Source organism: Cololabis saira, chromosome 23 (assembly GCF_033807715.1).
Source record: "Cololabis saira isolate AMF1-May2022 chromosome 23, fColSai1.1, whole genome shotgun sequence".
NCBI lineage: Eukaryota > Metazoa > Chordata > Actinopteri > Beloniformes > Belonidae > Cololabis > Cololabis saira.
The window spans coordinates 4768243-4790860 of record NC_084609.1 but is presented as its reverse complement, the minus strand read 5'-3'; the positions used below and the strand labels follow the sequence as shown (position 1 = coordinate 4790860).

At 43.3% G+C, this 22618-nt stretch overlaps 1 protein-coding gene across 1 annotated transcript in view; it reads right to left on the bottom strand.

Moving 5' to 3' along the window:
• The window catches only part of LOC133424563 (collagen alpha-1(VII) chain-like), a 155884-nt gene that overhangs the window by 111871 nt on the left and 21395 nt on the right, over window positions 1–22618 (bottom strand). Inside the window, 11 exon segments of the mRNA XM_061715238.1 lie at window positions 5635–5754; window positions 5850–5996; window positions 7118–7234; window positions 7676–7831; window positions 7959–8075; window positions 8170–8299; window positions 10522–10685; window positions 10771–10944; window positions 14680–14773; window positions 18683–18842; window positions 18996–19176. Coding sequence (XP_061571222.1) covers window positions 5635–5754; window positions 5850–5996; window positions 7118–7234; window positions 7676–7831; window positions 7959–8075; window positions 8170–8299; window positions 10522–10685; window positions 10771–10944; window positions 14680–14773; window positions 18683–18842; window positions 18996–19176 — 1560 coding nt within the window.

The window sequence follows — 22618 nt, the reverse complement described above, 5'->3', positions numbered from 1 at the left end:
TTACATACACAATAAATACAAACGTATTAATAATCTCTTACCTACTACTTAACCTATATATGGAACTACATGTTGGCCTCCATTGTCCTTCACCACACAAGTAATACATTGCTTTAATTGGTTGTCTTTTTCACCTTCTTTTCCCTTATTTTCATCTCTAAAATGCATCAGTGGGTTGAGCAATTATGGAAAAAATGGTATGGTCATCAGCCAATCAAACGTGCGTTTGAGGAAAAAAATGGACCGGCAAATTCAGCAAGTGAAAAGGGGTAAATGTAAGTCTGAACATAATGAAAATAATTAACTTAATAATGGTAGGGTCAATCCTTACAACATTTGGGAAGACAATCTAAATTACCTTTATATCTGAACTCATTATATAATGCAAATAAGGTTGCTTAAAAGTTGGTGGGGACAATTTGAGCCTCCTGAAAAGTTTGTAGTGTTATGTCCCTACCGTCCCTATGCAAACCTACGCCCTTGCCTTTCCCATCCTCCCTGCAAAGTAGGGCTGGGCGATATATCGAGATTTTAATATATATCGATATATTTTCAAACACGATATGGTACGAGACAATATCGTTTATATCGATTTAAAAAAAAAAAAAATTTTTTTTTTTTTACATTTTTTTTTTTTAATGATTTTGATATAGCTTATTTTGTGACAAATTGACTTGAATGTTTTATTTGAGATTTGCACAAATGTTTTGTTATTTGCACAACTGTCAACCTCAGTGGAAAAGTCTGCCTGTTACTGTCTACATTGTATTAATTGCACAGTGTATTTTAATTTAATTGTTATGCAGGAAAGGAATATTTGTTTTATCTTATTCAAGAAGCATTTTTATTCTATATATGCAGGCAGTTTATTTTTATTTCATTTGTTTTATACATTTTGATATTGTGCAGACCTCTGTTAATAAAGGAACCTGTGTGACATTTGGCACGAGGCTTTGTATTAAAACTGACTGTTTTTTTAAGGGTTTCCCTCAGAAAAAAATGAAGCTAACAGAGATGCTATGCTATAATGCTTTGGGGGAAACCCCAATTAAGGCACAGAAAAAATATCGAGATATATATCGAGTATCGCCATTCAGCTAGAAAATATCGAGATATGACTTTTGGTCCATATCGCCCAGCCTTACTGCAAAGTTATCCCTGTTTCCGTAGTCTGAAAGGTCGTTCATCTGCAGCTCATGTTTGATACCAGTCAGGTCTTCTTGAGAGAGTCTTTTGAGCTAGCGTACTGCATTTTGGCCTTAATGAGAGCAGATTCAGGAGTCCACATCACAAAGACAAGTTCTTCTTTTCTACTTGATTCCTTGGTTTCAAAGTGGCAGTCATACAGCATGTTGTTGTTTCTTTCACTGGAGTATTCCAAGGTGATTTTTCTACTCTCTGGCTAGGTTTTCTGAAAACAACAATCCTCCTTTATTCACTGTATTTGTAATTCACCACGAGCCCCTGACAGCTCGACTTGAACGTTTTGAAAGTGGTTTCCCAAATCTCTTTCCAGAGTTTCTCAGAGAGAGAAAGAGTTTTCAGCATCTCCCTTGTGTTTATCCTGTAAGCGAGGACACTATGTGGTGCAACTATGTCCATAAGTAATATAACAAATATACTAGCCTGGATTTTATCACCACAGTATGGACATTTTTATAAGTTCATTGTTTTTATTTGTATACATTGTGGGCAGATTGGTATAAAAATAGGTTTCCTGTGCTTTTTATTATTTTACCTCTTTTCTTATCATTTTATTTGTTATTTACTGTTTAATTGTGTCTTGCTGCTTTTAATGCTGATGTAAAGCACTTTGAATTACCTTCTGTTGAATTGTGCTATACAAATAAACGTGCCTTGCCTTGCTGGTGGCTGTGAATTATTCATTTATTCGTTATTAATTAATTGAATTAATTAGTTTAAGTGTGACTTTGATGTTTCACAATTCCCAATAAAACTATCAACATTAAAATAAATATTGTATTACTATTGGAAGACGTTATTTACCCAAATTTCAGTCTTTATGGTGCCACCTAGTGGAATAATAGGACCATTACAATAAATAAGATTGACTTTTTTTATATCAGCTGCTTAAAAATCGCCAGTTGTATTATTTATTTCCCTCTCTTAACAGAAACTGGTTTGTTATTTCAGTAAAAACCTTCTTAATTCTGACAACTAAAAGAAACTGTTGACTCAGCTGTATTGAAATGACGTTGGCTGAGTTTCCGTCATACTTTTCCCAACTTTACATCTGACAGGAGTTACGTACGTGAGAGAGCCCTCCTGGAACCCATAGAGGGCATTAAATCGTGTTATATATGTAAAAAGATAATACGTGAGGCTATGGTAGGCTGACCATATTTTGATTTTCAAAAAAGAGGACACTCAGCCCGGCCACGAGATAGCCTACTTGAATGATACTCGCAGTTTACTCAAAGATTCGTTATCATTTTAATATATTTAAAGTTAATATGTATGGATATAATATTCAGTTATATTACAAAATAATATCTCTCAAAGACGGAAATTCAGATAGGCTTCTCAGAAGTTACTCAACTTTTTTATTATGTCTAAAATAATAACAGTTACAGTCAGTATTCGAATTGTAAAAAAAAATCAGGGGGGATGGTGGATTTGATCATATGGGGACAGATAATTTGTGCTGATTACAAATAATATAATATATTACAAATAAAAACACCTGCAGAAACACTGCAGGAATGACATAGCAGCAGTTAAATGCAGCCTTCTGTAAGCTTTAAATATCCACTGGGCTTACATCAAATACATCAAAACACAACAATAAAAAACACTTTTCTGAACTTATCAATATGACTCTGTCCTTCACAGGATAAGTAAAATGGATCACTGCAAAAACTCAAAATCTTAACAAGAATATTGGTCTTATTTCTAGTTAAAATGTCTTATTTTAGTTAAAAAAAATCTCATTACACTTTAAACAAGACTCATCACTGGAAAAAACAACAATTTTCACCTGTTTCAAGTAGATTTTCACTTAAAATAAGTAGAAAAATCTGCCAGTGGAACAAGATTTTTTTGCTTGTAATGAGAAGATAAATCTTGTTCCACTGGCAGATTTTCTACTTATTTCAAGTGAAAATTTACTTGAAACAGGTAAAAATTGTCAAATAAGTTATTTTTCTGCTGTTATTTTTCTGGTGATGACTCTAAATGCTGAAAAAGCAGTAAAACCACATTCATTTTTATTTCAGGGGGGATGATTTTGACCGTTTTTATTTCAGGAGGTAAGGTAATGCTTTCTGGCACACTCTCGACTCCCGGGACCTCCGTAAACTAATTTATGGATTCGCGTTACACCGCAGAACCTACGCCGTATGGTACGCAGAGACGCGCAGGTACGTTGCGCATCGCCGCGTACCACACAGCTCTGCGTCGATTTAGCGCGGAACCATAAATCAGGCTTTACGAGTGAACGTCTCACGAGGGGCAGTCGCGTTGCGGCGCCACTGTAGCCAAATCACAAGGAGAGAACAGAGTACTGTGAGCTCATGAGAAGTCCCGGTACGCCGTAAAAAGTCCCGGGACGCCAGAGGCTAATATTGAGAAGTGGGGGTACTCCTATACCGCTGCGTACCGGTCCACTAAGCACTGGGTGAAGATGCATTTTCGCTTCGGCATCTTGGGAGCGTGTGTCTGCCGCTGAGTGTTGAGTGTTGGAGATCCGCCCACAAGGCAGGCTCTCGGGGATTACGTCACACACGCTGAACCAAACAAGGATAACTGGGGGGCGCACACACATATACACACACACAAAAGGAAAACCGGACATTATCATCAATTTATAAAACCCGCCCGGACGCCCCGGACAGGACGTAAAAAGAGGACATGTCCGGGGAAAAGAGGACGTTTGGTCAGCCTAGGCTATGGTGGGAAACCTTGCGTGACTTTGATCAATAGACTGAAAGTCAATCAAAGATAGCTTTGGCTTCTAGCTCCTTCCCGCCAAAATATCTGGAGCCGACGTCGAATATACCGTTAAACAACATTGAGTCAACGCAAATTAAAAAATTACTGTTGCCAAGAAAACCCGCCCAAATTAATTAACTTAACTGACTTAATTACTTCACTTATATACAAACTCAATTAAATTAACTGACGGTGGGTTAGCACAAACGTCTGGTTGCTTCGTCATGCACAGTACGACAATTAGGCTTGAACGATTCTCAACATTAAAAGCAGCAAGACACAATTAACTGTCTTGCTTGTCGTGACTGTACAGACCTCCCAGCATTCAAATCCCATCTCAAAACTCACCTTTACAGAACTGCTTTTAATGTGTGATTAATGTCCTGTGTCTTGTTGTGTCCTTAGGTACTGTCCTGTGTATTGTAATTGTACTATGTGTTTTGTTATCAATGTAAAGCGTCTTTGAGTGCCTTGAAAAGCGCTATATAAATAAAATGTATTATTATTATTATTAATTAAACATTAAATAACAAATAAAATGAAATAAAATGATAAAAAAGAGGTAAAATAGTAAAAAGCACAAGTTGTTAAAAAGTAAGGCCAGTAGAGTACAGCAGGTAAGTATTTAATGTAAGAGTACGCTTCAGTAAACAGTAATGTTTTTAGCCCTGATTTAAAGGAGCTGACAGTTTGTTCCACCAGTGATTTCATGACCGAATTAATATGATCCAGTAATAATAATAATTAAAGCTGCAAGCAGCGATGAACGGGCCCTCGCGCGTGCAATTTTCACCAATAAAATTCAAGGACTCAAAACTAAGTCCGATGACACCACCATGACTCTTTATAAACCATTCAAAAGTTATGGCAGAAAATAGGAAGTATCACATATCGACCAATCAGAAGAAGGGGGGGTGCGCTTTTTGGCATCTATCGTCGCCACGGTAACGCGCAACGGATCGAGACGCACATTTTGATGTATAACACACTTGGGGGCACGTTGCGGTTCAGGCCACATTAACGGCCGAAGAAATGGCATAAATTGCGCCAAAATTACATGATTAATTCAAAATGGCCGACTTCCTGTTGGGTTTGGGCCATGGTGCCAAGAGACTTTTCTTTAAGTTGTGACATGATACAGGTGTGTACCCATTTTCGTGCATGTACTTCAAACCGTATTGTGGGGCTTGAGGCACAAAGTTTTCTAGGGGGCACTGTTGAGCCGTTAGGCCACGCCCATTAATGCAAAACATTAAATATCACATTTTTCGCCAGGACTGGCTTGGTGCAAAATTTGGTGACTTTTGGGGCACGTTTAGGGGGAAAAAAGGCCCTCATTTCGTCAGAAAAATTAAAACGAGAAAAATTCCTACAGATACAATAGGGCATTCGCACTCTAAGTGCTCGGGCCCTAATAATAATAATAATAATTATTATTAATGTTGTTATTATGTCCGTTTTTAACCTGGCTGAAATCGCCCAAGAAGGGGCGGGACTACTGGTGGTAAGGCTTTATGCCGATTGGACAAAATCCCACAGAGGTTTCAAACTGTCTAATCAGTCATGAAGGATTAAATAATGCGTTTCCTGTGGTGATCACTGGCCAGATTGCTCTTATGAACAGACAGCCAGTGAGTTAGTCAACAGAAAAGGGAAGACTTAAAGAGAGTGCCAGTAAATCACCTGGGGTGGGCCCCCAGGCCAGCCGGTACCCCGTGGCCCCCGGGACGCTGTTCCAGGAGATGACGGCTGTACTGGTGCTCACGGCAGACACCGTCAGAGTCTGAACGGCACTACTGTCCACTGACGGGGAGAGAAGAAGGAAGGACAAAGATCTCTTCTTTAGAACATCATCCTCTCCGTTATGTTCATACAACAGGATGTGCGTCTGTATTTACGTGTGTTGACGTTGGTGGAGGTGACAGGCCCCTCAATGTCTCCAAAGATGGGGTTGATGGTGACGGTGTAGTCAGAGCCGGGACGGAGGCCCTGGATCATGTAGAAGTTAAAGTTGTCCCCAAGGTTTATGTTTTCAATGTCGCCGTCTGCAGGACAAAGAGAGGTTTGTCATGAGGAAATGAATGAATGAATGAATGAATGAATTTTTTTGAATGAATGAATTTTTTTTTAATGAATTAATTAATTTTTATTTCGAACATGTATATAAAAATGAAAGTAAAAATAAAAAATAAAAAGATAAACATTTACATCTTCATATTCACATATGTCCTAGTTCCTACCCCTTTATAACTCTATGGATTTACATTATTGCTATTATTATATCTACACAATATCCATATAAATATAATCTATATAAATACTCCTTAAACATGCCTATTACTACATAATTATCCATATAAGTATATAGAAAATATAAATATTACATAAATATTATATCAATATCAAGAAAATACAAATATTACAGGACTGTCTCAGAAAATTAGAATATTGTGATAAAGTCCTTTATTTTCTGTAATGTAAAAATGTCATACATTCTGGATTCATTACAAATCAAGTGAAATATTGCAAGCCTTTTATTATTTTAATATTGCTGATCATGGCTTACAGTTTAAGAAAACTCAAATATCCTATCTCAAACAAATTGAATATTCTGGGAATCTTAATCTTAAACTGTAAACCATAATCAGCAATATTAAAATAATAAAAGGCTTGCAATATTTCAGTTGATTTGTAATGAATCCAGAATGTATGAGATTTTTGTTTTTTTAATTGCATTAAAGAAAATAAAGAACTTTATCACAATATTCTAATTTTCTGAGACAGTCCTGTATATAAATCTATATAAATATACACTATATAAACTACATAAATATCCCTATAAATGTATATGTGCTACATACCCAATAAATGTATAACATATATTACATAATTATAACTATCCCTCTCAACATATAATATATACTACATAAATATCCACATAAATATCTAAACATATCTTAAACAAGTATAATATACCATTTTTCCCTATTTTATTTGATTCGCACACCCATTTCCTCTTCCATATACCTGTTTATAAATCATTTTGAATTTATTGAAATCTGATTTAAAAGCACGAAAGAATAACTTTCTGTCAGAGATTAAGTTAATAAATGTACTGTTCGGCTCTATTTCCCTTTTACAATAGTGTAAAGGTTATGGACGGTACCTGGAGTGGCCCAGGTGAGACGGTATCCTGTTGCACCTTTGACTGACGCCCACCTTGCCTGGACAGTGTCGGTGGTGGCGTTCTGCACCAGAAACTGCTGCACCGGTACCAGCTTCACTGTTAAAAACATCCCAAATACACAGATAATACATTCACACGGATACATTCAATATTCTTTTTTTTTTAGTTAGTAATAGAATATACATTTTGCATACAAAAAAGTGAAATCACTTTGAACCTTGAGTTCAATTGACTTTCTCAGCTATTTCAGTCAAATGGGCAGAGCCCTTTAATGCACCATGAGTTAGATATTATGTATCTAATAGGTTTATGTTTACTGGCATTTTTCCCCTGGCACAATATCTCCCTTCTGTGGAGATACTGTGGTACTGCATATTTATACCAGACACAGATGAAGTTGTGTGAAGACAAGCATATCATCTCTCCTGAGTGATACCTACGATAAACAGACGTTATTTATCATTATGAGGATAGTTGAGCTTGAACTCAGGCCTTCCAGTTCATGCAAATCGATAGAATTTTATAGAGTAAACATACGTGTCTTTCCCACTAATGAAACAGGTTCACTTGGTCCTTGGGGGTAGATGGCATAAATACTGATGGTGTACTTCTTATCCCCCTCCAGGCTGTCGATCACATGAGAAGAGGCGTCTCCAGGAAGAAGCTGCTCGTACGTTAATCCTGGTCGCTGGGCTGCAAAACAGTCACAAGTCCAAGAGAATCAACGCTGCACAAACAGACCCGTCATGCACACTCAAGAATAATTCTGAAATTATTATGGCTTCTGTTTTGAAAAATAAGATCAAGAAAAACAACATACATCTTGGGATAAAGATCTTGAATCCACTGAGCTTCCCCAGGGGAGGAGTCCAGCCGAGGCGCAGAGAGAACAAACCCTCCTCAATAACGCGGAAGTTTGACACTTTGGGCAAAGGGGCTAAAAGAAAGAAACAATCAAATAAATGTAAAAATGCATGGATATTGTATTTTTGTATTTTATTTTTTAATGTTAACTGGAGAATGAAACCCACTTGTCTTTACTGTGATGGTTGCAGAGTCCCCTATAAGGCTCGGGTACACGGCATACAGAGTGAGGGAATAATCCGTCTTTGGACTCAACTCCGTCACGATGACGGTGCTCACATCTGCCTTCAGATCCATCTGGGGCACAAAATAAACGGCAGAAAACGAAAGGAAGAGCAAAGCAGAAGGGTTACAAAACACATACATATATTTATATTTTCAATACAAGAGTTCCTGCTGACAACGGTGGTGGAAGGAGGCTGCAGGAACTACTCACTGCATTTCACCTCTGTGACCTGCACTTTTTAATTAGCTGACAATAATAATATATGTAAATAATGTATGTTGAGGAGAAGAGCTGCAGTGAGGGTTTTTAAAGTGCTGGAATCGGATAAAAGTAATGCAGAAATTAGACCTTAATTAGGGCCCGAGCACTGACAGTGCGAAGGCCCTATTGTATCTGTAGGAATTGTTGTTTTTCTCGTTCTCGTTTTTGTTTTTATCCTTGTTTTTCTTCTGACGAAATTAGGGTCTTTTTTCCCCCTAAACGTGCCCCAAAAGTCACCAAATTTTGCACCAAGCCGGGCCTGGCGAAAAATTTGATAATTAATGGTTTGCATTAATGGTCGTGGCCTAACAGCTCAACACCCCCTAGAAAACTTTGTGCCTCAAGCCCCAAGATACGGTTTGATGTACATCAAGTCGCAATTTAAAGAAAAGTCTCTTGGCGCCATGGCCGAAACCGAACAGGAAGTCGGCCATTTTGAATTAATCGTGTAATTTTGGCGCAATTTATGCCATTTCTTCGGCCATTTCTTCGCCCGAACCGTAACGTGCACCCAGGTGTGTTATACATCAAAATGTGCGTCTCCATCCTGCAACGACGCGCATTACTTTTCTCTTTCAAAAGCGTTACCGTGGTGACGATAGACGCCAAAAAGCGCGCCCACCCTTCATCTGATTGGTCCATATTTGATAGTTCCTACTTTCTGCCATAATTTTTTAAATGGTTTGACATAAAGACTCATGGTTGGTGTCATCGGACATGGTTTTGAGTCCTTGACCTTTATTGGTGAAAATTGCACGTGCGAGGGCCCGTTCATCGCTGCTTGCAAAAAAACTAACCGAAAAATCTGCGTATCCTTACGCCAACCCTGACCCTCCCGTAGGAACTTACTTAAGATACGGGGAACTGGCGACGCAGGCGGTGAAGTGGTGAAATGAAGCCAGATTCATGTCATACTCTTAATAATGTCATCACATATCAGACTTATAATATAATAGCGCTGATCGTGTCCCTCTGTGTTTGAAGCTCAGCGTCAGTCAGGACTCTCAGCTGCTGCTGGAGCTGCAGCCGCGGTGAGTGGGCTCGCCACCCGTCCCTTGAAATACGGAATTGTTACGTAATTGGGAATTAAAAGTTTATTCCGTATTTCACAATTGTCCCATGCACGTCTGTCACACACGCACACACTAGTTAAGCCGAATTATGCCTAAATTATGGTTCCACGTTAAATCGACGCAGAGCCTACGCCGTAGGGTACGCAGCGACGCGCACTGTACGGTGCACGTGGCCGCGTAACCTACGCCGTAGGCTTTGCGTCGATTTAACGCGGAACCATAAATCAGCCTTGAGCAGCACTAAGGGGAGACGGGAGGGGAGGAGGGGGAGCGGGCTCCCGTCCCGTCTTCGCACACTTAGAATGTCTTGATGATTTGCAATTACAGGCTGAGCCTACCGTTAGTTCTTAAACTTTAAAAAGTGGGGGCGGACAAAAACATGAGTTTGAAAAGTGGGGGGGCATGCCCCCCCTGTTCCCAGTGGAAACTGCACCCTTGCGCCTCACAGCATTTTTTTTTCACTCGCTTTATTTGAAACTATTTATATACTATTTATACTTTTACTGTGACCACCAAATAATGTCGTTTTCCTGCCTCCACCTCATCCACAACATCTCGTTCCCACTTCCCAGTCTCCGGGAAATTTAGTGGCATGGTGGCTCGACACGTCTCATTCATCCTGACGCCCAAACAGGCTGCAGGAAGCCGCTGCGCATGCTCAGCAGGCTCATTCATATGCAAATACTACTTTGCATTGCCCATTTATGGTATGAAGTGGGCGTGTAGAGGGCGGGATATGAGGCGAATTCAGCTGCGCAACCTTCCAGCTGGACTGTGATTTATAAAGCGAACATTGCGTGCAAGTGTGCGTGCACACGGTTTTATAAATCCAGATTTTTTTTTTGGGCCCTCCATTTTCGGCTTTTGGCTTTACGTGCACTTTTAGTATGAATCCTACACACTCTTTTATGAATGAGGCCCCTGAACATTAACACAGCGACCATCGTATCAACCCTCACCACTCTCTGCTGGGCGGGGAGGAGCTGTCCCTGGGAGCTGACCGGGGTGACCAGGAGCCGGTACCCGGTCACGTCACCTGTGGCCTGGCTCCACGTCAGTCTGAGGGAGGCGTGGGCCAACTCGCTCACCTGCAGGTCCCTGGGACCCACGACACGCTCCTCAGCTGGACAGGGAAGGAGAGAGGAGACACAAAGGATGAGGAAAGAGGAACAGGAGGGAAACAAAAAGAACCATTGAGAAGAACTCACTTGTTTGCTTGGTTTTTTTTGGCCGTGGCGGCTCCGAGGCCGTGAAGCAGACCCTGCGGGACAGCTTGGGGAGGATCGTCTCCAGCAGGGAGAAGTCAGGGCTCTGTAACAGATGCTCCTCGTAGGGCTCAGACACAATCCCTCTCAGCTCCGACTCATCCACTCCCCGGACACCTGGGGGGCAAGAAAAAAAAACAAACAACAAACGGTGTGACAAACCGCTCTATGACAGAGATTTTGATTTCTGTGGCATTTCACATAAATAATGCATCACAGGAACATGTTATTTCAACAGGTTTCATTTCTGTGCTCCGTCACTTAATCTGGCAATGCAGAGAAAAAATGTTCCCGCCAGCAGGGGGAGCTGTGGCACTTTAAGTGATCAATTTACAATGATGTAAACAGAGGTGTCACAAGTATTCACATTCATTACTCAGGTAGAAGTATAGATACTAGAGTTTAAAAAACCCCTGTAGAAGTTGAAGTATCAACTCAAGTTTTTTACTCAAGTAAAAGTATAAAAGTACTGGTTTCAAAACTACTTAAAGTATAAAAGTAAAAGTAATGTTAGGGGGAAAAAAGCCATTAAGGACAAAAGCCATTGAAAATGAATGTATCTTAGTATAATGCAAATATATTAAAGAAGCATATATGTGTACTATTGAGCATTAACCCTTGTGCTGTCTTTGGGTCAAGGAAGGAGGAAAAGAAGAAGGGAGGAAAGAAGGAAGGAAGGAAGAATGAAAAGAAGGAACGAAGGGAGAAAATAAGAAAGGGAAGAAGAAAGGGGAGAGCAGGAGGAAAGAAGGAAGGGAGGGAACAAGGAAGGAAGGAAGGGAGAAAACAAGGAAAGAAGGAAGGAAGGGAGAAAAGAGGAAGGGAAGAAGGAAGAAAGGAATGAAGGTAGAAAAGAGGAAGGGAAGGAAGGAAGGAAGGAAGGAAGGAAGGAAGGAAGGAAGGAAGGAAGGAAGGAAGGAAGGAAGGAAGGAAGGAAGGAAGGAAGGAAGGAAGGAAGGAAGGAAGGAAGGAAGAAAAGAGGAAGGGAAGAAGGTAGAAAGGAATGAAGGTAGAAAAGAGGAAGGGAAGAAGGAAGGAAGGAATGAAGGAAGAAAAGAGGAAGGGAGGGAAGAAGGGAGGAAGGGAAGAAGGAAGGAAGGCAGAAAAGAGGAAGGGAAGAAGGAAGGAAGGAAAGGAAAAAAGAAGGAAGGAAGGAAGGAAGGAAGGAAGGAAGGAAGGAAGGAAGGAAGGAAGGAAGGAAGGAAGGAAGGAAGGAAGGAAGGAAGGAAGGGAAAAAAGAAGGAAGGAAGGAAGGAAGGAAGGAAGGGAAAAAAGAAGGAAGGAAGGAAGGAAGGAAGGAAGGAAGGAAGGAAGGAAGGAAGGAAGGAAGGAAGGAAGGAAGGAAGGAAAAAAAGAAGGAAGGAAGGGAGAAAAGAGGAAGGGAAGAAGGAAGGAAGGAAGGAAGGAAGGAAGGAAGGAAAGAAGGAAGGAAGGAAGGAAGGAAGGAAGGAAGGAAGGAAGGAAGGAAGGAAGGAAGGAAGGAAGGAAGGAAGGAAGGAAGGAAGGAAGGAAGGAAGGAAGGAAGGAAGGAAGGAAGGAAGGAAGGAAGGAAGGAAGGAAGGAAGGAAGGAAGGAAGGACAGGAGAATTAGGTCATTTTGACCCAAAGACAGTACATGGGTTAACATGTGTTTCAGAGAGCAGGAGATATGATGACTAGTTGCCTATAAGTATTGTAATGGTGCAAAAAGTCAAACTTCAGAGGCATGTTATCATTTATCCTAACCTTTATTGGAATGTACATCCAAGTTTAGTTGCAGGAATCTGAGGGAACGGATGTAAGAACAAAACTGGACAAGAACATCTGAAACAACCACAACCAAATTCACTCTATCCGGATGGAGCAATTTAACTGGATAGTTTTTATTAAAGGCCCAAATGAAATAGAGTAACAAGGCTGTTTTTAAAATGTAAGGAGTAAAAAGTACAGATAATTGCATGAAAATGTAAGGAGTAAAAGTAAAAAGTCGTCTGAAAAATAATTACTCCAAATTTCTACTTAAGTAAGGTAACAAAGTATTTGTACTTCGTTTCTTGACACCTCTGAGTGTTTCTGAAGGGTTAACTGACCAAGACAAATGTGCATTGGTTTCTATAACGAGTATTGAGGTGAAAGTATCTTTTGCAACGGTATTATGGTATACTGGTGTGGTACTAGTGGACAGGATCTTTCCTGTACTGATGAATGAGGGGGCAGCGCCTCCATCTCAGAGGTGCAGATGGGCCACACCGAATCGCCTGGTGAAAAATAGCAGCAATTATCAGAGCACACTATCGGCTAATGAGCAGTAATTATTGCACCGCCGCCGCCTGAGGGAAGTAAGTTGTTGCCTTGGGTGCGTATGATCGTTGCATTAGGAAGAGAAAGGGTAAGACCTGTGAAAACAAACTGTTTTGTAAGCAGTAGGAGGGAGAAAGCTGACACAACAGTATTGGAAAATGGATATGTACACATGCAATACAAGAGCTGGATGATTCACTTATTCCTCCATTTGCACGGACGTGCGCATGCATGAATGTGTTGGGGAAAAAAACACAAAACGCACACATGCACACAAACATCCATACTAGGAATTCAAATGTACAGGGCATGAATTTTTAACTGCAAACACTGCCGATAAGCCAGCAAAGCGTGGATAAAATCTCAGTGGAGGCTGCAGTGGGGATGTTGGAGGAATTCACAATAGCGACTTCCACACTCACCGACGTCTTACATTACGGAGAAAACTACAGGCTAATTAATGTGTGCTTTTACTTTAATGCGACATATTCAACAGATTAGCCTTAAATACGGGGGATATTTTCATCTTCATAATCTATTAACCCTTGTACTGTCTTCAGGTCAAGGAAGGAGGAAGGGAAGAAGGGAGGAAAGAAGGAAGGAAGGAAGGAAGGAAGGAAGGAAGGAAGGAAGGAAGGAAGGAAGGAAGGAAGGAAGGAAGGAAGAAAAGAAGGAAGGAAGGAAGGAAGGAAGAAAAGAAGGGAAGAAGGGAGGAAAGAAGGAAGAAAAGAAGGAAGGAAGGGAGGAAAGAAGGAAGGAAGGAAGGAAGGAAGGAAGGAAGGAAGGAAGGAAGGAAGGAAGGAAGGAAGGAAGGAAGGAAGGAAGAAAAGAAGGGAAGAAGGAAGGAAGAAAGAAAAGAAGGAAGGAAGGAAGGAAGGAAGGAAGGGAGAAAAGAAGGGAAGAAGGGAGGAAAGAAGGAAGGAAGAAAAGAAGGAAGGAAGGAAGGAAGAAAGAAAAGAAGGGAAGAAGGGAGGAAAGAAGGAAGAAAAGAAGGAAGGAAGGGAGGAAAGAAGGAAGGAAGGAAGGAAGGAAGGAAGGAAGGAAGGAAGGAAGGAAGGAAGGAAGGAAGGAAGGAAGGAAGGAAGGAAGGAAGGAAGGAAGGAAGGAAGGAAGGAAGAAAAGAATGGAAGAAGGAAGGAAAGAAGGAAGGAAGAAAAGAAGGAAGGAAGGAAAGAAGGAAGGAAGGGAGAAAAGAAGGGAAGAAGGGAGGAAAGAAGGAAGGAAGAAAAGAAGGGAGGAAAGAAGGAAGGAAGGGAGAAAAGAAGGAAGGAAGGAAGGGAAAAAGAAGGAAGGAAGGAAGGAAGGAAGGAAGGAAGGAAGGAAGGAAGGAAGGAAGGAAGGAAGGAAGGAAGGAAGGAAGGAAGGAAGGAAGGAAGGAAGGAAGGAAGGAAGGAAGGAAGGAAGGAAGGAAGGAAGGAAGGGAAAATGAATGAAGGAAGGAAAGGAGAAAACAAATGTACAGGGCATGAATCTTTAACTGCAAACACTGCCGATAAGCAGCAAAGCGTGGTTAAATCTCAGCGGAGGCTGCAGGATGTTGGAGGAATTCACAATAGCGACTTCCACACTCACCGACTGCAAAGAGCGTAATTCCTTCGTCTGCTACGGCTCTGGCCGCAGGTTCAACCTGGTCGTCCGAACGTCCGTTTGTGATCAAAACAGCAACCTGCACAATTTAATAAAATCCTGTTATTTCCATTCTAATTTAGACATTAATATTAACAATTTGTGAGTATTTACAAGCAGCTAATGGAAAATATACATAATACCTCAAGCATGAGATCCAAATTAAGAACCTCTGCTTCTGCCTTAAACTTGTACTTTATAATGTGAAAAGGTTTTTATATCACTGGCATGATTAAGTCCTTAAATCCACTAGCCAAACAAGTTTTGCTTGGAAGCCTCTTTGAGCAGACTGTGGCATGTTTACCCTGATTTATCTATCAAGGTCATTAAGTAAATCAAACCCAAAAAAGGCGAAAGGAGAATCTAAGGACGACGCCTTGAAACCGAGACTAATAGTTTGCCTGTTAATGCCAATTTCACGCAGTTCACTCAAAGTTCACCCGCGAGTCAATGAAGACAGACACGAGCACGAGAATATAGCCGCTCTTTTGCATGTGCTCGTGCGGTGCGATTCAATATATCAGCCTAATTGTCTGCTCTCTGCTTCCCACTTGATGTGGGAAGCAGAGAGAGCAGACAATTCTGCAAGATGATTCACAGAGACTCAAAGAGATGCCTGGAATGCAAACCAGGTGTGTTGCACCATCGCAGAAAATGTGCTGATAGAAAAATTGGAGATGAAGTGCATTTGGGCTCTTTTAGAATAAGTTCTGTGGCAGGGTGGAGGAGCTGCAGCCACTTAGGTGGTGGGTCACAGGTGTGTGATAAACCCTGCTGCTGGTCTGCTGTGGGAGAAGGTGCTTGTGCACGTGTGGCGGTGTCGTGGAGGAAAATAAAGGGTTCTGCACTAAAATCCGTGTCCTCTCTATCCTGTCAGTCGGGCCCCGTAGCACTCGCCCTGCTACACTGGCGCCCAACGTGGGGCCCGACGGGATGGAGAAGGGAGGCACGGAGCGGGCCCTGGAGGCACTCGCCCATGCCATGACGGACCTTGCACCCCTACTCCGGGGCCAGGGAGAGCAGCAGCTCGCGGCGCTGGAAGCGCTAGTGGCCGCGGAGCGACCCACCCCTGCGCTACGCCTGAAGTTCGCCGCCGCGCGGGAGGAGCTGGCAGTGCCGCAGCCGACAGGCCGGGAGGCAGAAGCTGCGGGCCGCCAAGCGACGGCTCCCGAGGCGGCAGGACCCGCGGAGCGACCCACCCCGGCACCACGCCTGAGGTTTGCCGCGGCAGCGCTGGCGGCGCTGCAGCCGACCAGCCGGGAGGCAGTGGCTGCAGGCCGCCAGGCGACGGCTCCTGAGGCAGAGGCGGCTGCGGAGGCGGAGGCGGCGGCAGCGACAACAGGACCCGCGGAGATGGAGATGGACCAGCAGCCGGAGCAGTGCTGCGTCGTGGAGGAGGCGGTCCTGGAGGCGGACACGCAGCCAGTGCGGGGCCGCGTCACGGAGGAGGGGGTGGTCCTGGACGCACCCCGGCCACGGCCGCGGATGCTGTCTGGCCCGAGGCCACCATGGGCCCGGTCCCTAGAGCGGAATTCTCGGCGGTCGGCCCGTGTGGCGGCCCGCTTGTGCACGTGTGGCGGTGTCGTGGAGGAAAATAAAGGGTTCTGCACTAAACTCCGTGTCCTCTCTATCCTGTCGGTCGGGCCCCGTAGCACTCGCCCTGCTACAAGTTCACTGAAGAACTTTACTAGTTTGGGATTTTGATTATGATCTCTGTCATGAACCGTCTCTGGATGACCATAAGATGATCCTTGTTTGCAGATGTTGGGACAACTAGTCTGTTATCGACTTCATTCATCCGATTGAACATGCAGAATCTGTGGTGGAAAATCAATTTCACTCTTCTTTTCCCAAAGCAAAACAAAAGCCCACTCTGCTGCCAAGAAGAGCAGACCAACAATCAATTTTTATTCAAAGCATATAACAAGACAGTTTAATCAGATTCACGGTGGTGTGAAAATATTACAACACTTTTTTTTTTTCTTTTCCTTATTCCGCCGTGTCCTGTGGAGTACAAATACCAACTCCAGACTTCTCATTTTCTTTCATGCAGAGCCAGAAAAGACAGCATATGTGTGTGTGTTTGCAGCGTGGGCTGTAATCTCAAATCAATCATTTCACACTTACTTCTGTTGCTGCATATTGTTAAATATTTAACTAGATTTAGGCGCTTCGGTTGTCAGTATGTGCTCCAGGTGTGTCTAGCATATTGCAGATGCAGCGCGTTGCCCCTTGCAGGGACGGAGACGTGATCACCTCTCAGAGACGAGGAAGGAAGGAAGAAGGAAGAAAGGAAGGAAGGAAGGAAGGAAGGAAGGAAGGAAGGAAGGAAGGAAGGAAGGAAGGAAGGAAGGAAGGAAGGAAGGAAGGAAGGAAGGAAGGAAGGAAGGAAGGAAGGAAGGAAGGAAGGAAGGGAAAAAAGAATGAAGGAAGGGAGAAAAGAAGGAAGGAAGGAAGGAAGGAAGGAAGGAAGGGAAAAAAGAATGAAGGAAGGGAAGGAGAAAACAAGGAAAGAATGTACAAGGGGAAAAAAGAAGGAAGGAAGGGTGAAAAGAAGGGAGAAAAGAAGGAAGGGAGGAAGGAAAGAAGGAAGGAAGGAAGGGAGAAAAGAAAGAAGGAAGGAAAGAAGGAAGGAAGGGAGAAAAGAAAGAAGGAAGGAAAGAAGGAAGGGAGAAAAGAAGGAAGGAAGGAAAGAAGGGAGAAAAGAAGAAAGGAAGGAAAGAAGGAAGGAAGGAAGGAAAGAAGGAAGGAAGGGAGAAAAGAAGGAAGGAAGGAAAGAAGGAAGGAAGGGAGAAAAGAAGGAAGGAAGGAAAGAAGGAAGGGAGAAAAGAAGGAAGGAAGGAAAGAAAGGAGGAAAGAAGGAAGGAAGGAAGGAAGGAAGGAAGGAAGAAAAGAAGGAAGGGAGGAAGGAAGGGAAAAGGGAAGGAAGGAAGGAATGAACGAACTAAGGAAGGAAAGAAAGGAGGAAGGAAGGAAGGAAGGAAGGAAAGAAGGAAGGAAGGAAGGAAGGGAGAAAAGAAGAAAGGAAGGAAAGAAGGAAGGAAGGAAGGAAGGAAGGAAGGAAGGAAGGAAGGAAGGAAGGAAGGAAGGAAGGAAGGAAGGAAGGAAGGAAGGAAGGAAGGAAGAAAAGAAGGAAGGGAGGAAGGAAGGGAAAAGGGAAGGAAGGAAGGAATGAACGAACGAAGGGAGGAAAGAAAGGAGGAAGGAAGGAAGGAAGGAAGGAAGGAAGGAAGGAAGGAAGGAAGGAAGGAAGGAAGGAAGGAAGGAAGGAAGGAAGGAAGGGAGGGAGGAAAGAAGGAAGGAAGGAAGGAAGGAAGGAAGGAAGGAAGGGAAAAAGGAAGGAAGGAACGAATGAACGAAGGGAGGAAAGAAAGGAGGAAGGAAGGAAGGAAGGAAGGGAGGAAAGAAGGAAGGAAGGAAGGGAGAAAAGAAGGAAGGAAGGAAAGAAGGAAGGAAGGGAGAAAAGAAGGAAGGAAGGATAGAAGGAAGGGAGGAAAGAAGGAAGGAAGGAAGGAAGGAAGGAAGGAAGGAAGGAAGGAAGGAAGGAAGGAAGGAAGGAAGGAAGGAAGGAAGGAAGGAAGGAAGGAAGGAAGGAAGGAAGGAAGGAAAGAAGGGAGAAAAGAGGAAGGGAGAAGGAAGGAGAATTGACCCAAAGACAGTACAAGGGTTAAGGTCTTCCTTCCTTCCTTCCTTCCTTCCTTCCTTCCTTCCTTCCTTCCTTCCTTCCTTCCTTCCTTCCTTCCTTCCTTCCTTCCTTCCTTCCTTCCTTCCTCCACCACTAGACAGCAGTCTTGTTCCACCGAAAACGGGAGGGTTTCCTTCCCACTTGCTTCTCTTGCTTCTTCTTGTCAGTATGTGCTCCAGGTGTGTCTAACATATTGCAGATGCAGCGCGTTGCCCCTGCAGGGACGGAGACGTGATCACGTCTCGGAGACGGAGGCTTTTGTACCTTCGGAGTGAAGTCTCGACTGATGGCGGGGCTGAAGACAGAGTCAACAAGAAATTGCAAGGCAGTGCCAGTCCTCCTGGATCCGCCCTCGTAGGTGAGCTCTCTGACGGCTGCGAGCACGTCCTCCAGGGTGCCGTGGTCTGTCAAAGCTACCGGCATCCTGTGAAGCAAGGATGACGCAAAACTGGGTCATGTGAAAACGACAGGATAGGTAAACATGAATGTGGCTGTGATGGGAGTGATGGATTTGCCGAGGAAACTCAAAAACATGACTTTTTTCTCTTTTTTTCTCCTTTTACAGCTCGGTGACTACCTGGGAACGTCCCCAAAGGCGGTGACTCCGAAGCGAACCCCCTCAGCTCCCATCACGCTGTCCTGAAAGGAGGAAATCACTGCTGAGATGAAATCTTTGACTCTGGAAAAGCTGGCCTGACCCACACTCCTGGACTCGTCCACCAGAAACACCAGGTCCGCCCGGCCCACCGTCCTGCAAACTGGGACAGATTAGAGCGGCCGTGTTAATTTATGGAGTAAACAACAAGATAATTAATGTGCTTTTACTTTAATGCGACATATTCAACAGATTAGCCTTAAAGGAGCTGTATGTAAGAGCAATAATAAAACGAATCATAAAATGACCCCGATATGTCAACAGACATTTAAAAATCACGTTCATTTCAAATACTTATGTCACTGACAACAGCACTCAAGCCAGGATATTCCAGTTTAAAAAGAGGAGTTGCAGCCCTCAACTGATGTTTATGTTGTCATTTTTTGTTTTGGCCTGAAGCTCCACCCAACACCTATCTCCCAATCACCAAGTCAGTATTGTTTCTGAAGCTCCACCCTCCACCTATCTCCCAATCACCAAGTCAGTATTGTTTCTGAAGCTCCACCCTCCACCTATCTCCCAATCACCAAGTCAGTATTGTTTCTGAAGCTCCACCCTCCACCTATCTCCCAATCACCAAGTCAGTATTGTTTCTGAAGCTCCACCCTCCACCTATCTCCCAATCACCAAGTCAGTATTGTTTCTGAAGCTCCACCCTCCACCTATCTCCCAATCACCAAGTCAGTATTGTTTCTGAAGCTCCACCCTCCACCTATCTCCCAATCACCAAGTCAGTATTGTTTCTGAAGCTCCACCCTCCACCTATCTCCCAATCACCAAGTCAGTATTGTTTCTGAAGCTCCACCCTCCACCTATCTCCCAATCACCAAGTCAGTATTGTTTCTGAAGCTCCACCCTCCACCTATCTCCCAATCACCAAGTCAGTATTGTTTCTGAAGCTCCACCCTCCACCTATCTCCCAATCACCAAGTCAGTATTGTTTCTGAAGCTCCACCCTCCACCTATCTCCCAATCACCAAGTCAGTATTGTTTCTGAAGCTCCACCCTCCACCTATCTCCCAATCACCAAGTCAGTATTGTTTCTGAAGCTCCACCCTCCACCTATCTCCCAATCACCAAGTCAGTATTGTTTCTGAAGCTCCACCCTCCACCTATCTCCCAATCACCAAGTCAGTATTGTTTCTGAAGCTCCACCCTCCACCTATCTCCCAATCACCAAGTCAGTATTGTTTCTGAAGCTCCACCCTCCACCTATCTCCCAATCACCAAGTCAGTATTGTTTCGGCATCCGGGTTGCCAGCTCGGCTCTAATTATGGCAGCCATGGCAGCCTACGTTCCTGCTGCATTCTGCAGCCTACCTGGCAACCTCTGGTCGGGGGAAGGAGGGGGAGGGTACACGCCGCTCAACAATATTTTGAAAGTGACTGCAGTACCAGTTTTGGACATTTCTTACAGACGGCTCCTTTAAAGACGGGGCAAATCTTCATCTTCATCATCCATTAACCCTTGTGCTGTCTTCGGGTCAAGGAAGGAGGAAGGGAAGAAGGGAGGAAAGAAGGAAGGAAGGAAGAAAGAAAAGAAGGAAGGAAGGAAGGAAGGAAGGAAGGAAGGAAGGAAGGAAGGAAGGAAGGAAGGAAGGAAGGAAGGAAGGAAGGAAGGAAGGAAGGAAGGAAGGGAAAAAAGAAGGAAGGAGGGAAGAAAGGAAGGAAGGAAGGAAAGAAGGAAGGGAGAAAAGAAGGAAGGAAGGAAGGAAAGAAGGAAAGAAGGGAGAAAATAAGGAAGGAAAGAAGGAAGGAAGGAAGGAAGGAAGGGAAAAAAGAAGGAAGGAGGGAAGAAAGGAAGGAAGGAAGGAAAGAAGGAAGGGAAAAAAGAATGAAGGAAGGAAGGAAAGAAGGAAAGAAGGGAGAAAATAAGGAAGGAAAGAAGAAAGGAAGGAAGGAAGGAAGGAAGGAAGGAAGGAAGGAAGGAAGGAAGGAAGGAAGGAAGGAAAGAAGGAAGGAAGGAAGGGAAAAAAGAAGGAAGGAGGGAAGAAAGGAAGGAAGGAAGGAAAGAAGGAAGGGAGAAAAGAAGGAAGGAAGGAAGGAAGGAAGGAAGGAAGGAAGGAAGGAAGGAAGGAAGGAAGGAAGGAAGGAAGGAAGGAAGGAAGGAAGGAAAAAAAGAATGAAGGAAGGAAAGGAGAAAACAAGGAAAGAATGTACAAGGGGAGAAAAGAAGGAAGGAATAGAGGAAAGAAGGAAGGAAGGAAAGAAGGGAGAAAATAAGGAAGGAAGGGAGAAAAGCATGAAGGAAGGAAAGAAGGAAGGAAGGAAGAAAGGAAGGAAGAAAGGAAGGAAGGAAGGAAAGAAGGAAGGAAGGGAAAAAAGAAGGAAGGAAGGAAAGAAGGAAGAAAGGAAGGGAAAAAAGAAGGAAGGAAGGAAGAAAGGAAGGAAGGAAAGAAGGAAGGAAGGGAGAAAAGAAGGAAGGAAGGAAGGAAGGAGGGAAGGAAGGGAGAAAAGAAGAAAGGAAGGAAAGAAGGAAGTAAGGAAAGAAGGAAGGAAGGGAGAAAAGAAGGAAGGAAGGGAGAAAAGAAGGAAGGAATAGAGGAAAGAAGGAAGGAAGGAAAGAAGGAAGGAAGGGAGAAAGGAATGAAGGAAGGAAAGAAGGAAGGAAGGAAGGAAGGAAGGAAGGAAGGAAGGAAGGAAGGAAGGAAGAAAGGAAGGAAGGAAGGAAGGAAGGAAGGAAGGAAGGAAGGAAGGAAGGAAGGAAGGAAGGAAGGAAGGAAGGAAGGAAGGAAGGAAGGAAGGGAAAAAAGAAGGAAGGAAGGAGCCAGAGGACGGCGACTAATCAAAATCTGCATTGACACACGCACCTCCATTGCAAAGTGGATTGCATGCAAAAAGAGACTTGGACATAAAAATAACTGAACAGTGGACACAGTAGTAAATCACAGGAACGGTGATCAGGATGAGTGGACTGGACACGTGTACAAACATACATGCTATCTGGACTGTGAAGGATGAAATTAGACAAATTGCTATGTGGTAAACTATGTATCTTACTGAATTCTGTTGTTGATGTGATCATGAATCTTACATAGAACGGGGCGGAACTTTGATAAGCGTCAGCTTCTCCCGTACCCTTTTCGTCATGTGCTGAGTATGCAATGTATAATGTTCTGGAGATGAAATGTGTCTATATAAACATGCCGAAATAAACGAAAAAAAAAAAAAAAAAAAGGAAGGAAGGAAGGAAAGAAGGAAGGAAGGGAGAAAAGAAGGAAGGAAGGAAGGAAGGAAGGAAGGAAGGAGGGAAGGAAGGGAGAAAAGAAGAAAGGAAGGAAAGAAGGAAGTAAGGAAAGAAGGAAGGAAGGGAGAAAAGAAGGAAGGAAGGGAGAAAAGAAGGAAGGAAGGAAGGAAGGAAGGAAGGAAGGTAGGAAGGAAGGAAGGAAGGAAGGAAGGAAGGAAGGAAGGAAGGAAGGAAGGAAGGAAGGAAGGAAGGAAGGAAGGAAGGAAGGGAGGAAAGAAGGAAGGAAGGGAGAAAAGAAGGAAGGAAGGAAGGAAGGAAGGAAGGAAGGAAGGAAGGAAGGAAGGAAGGAAGGAAGGAA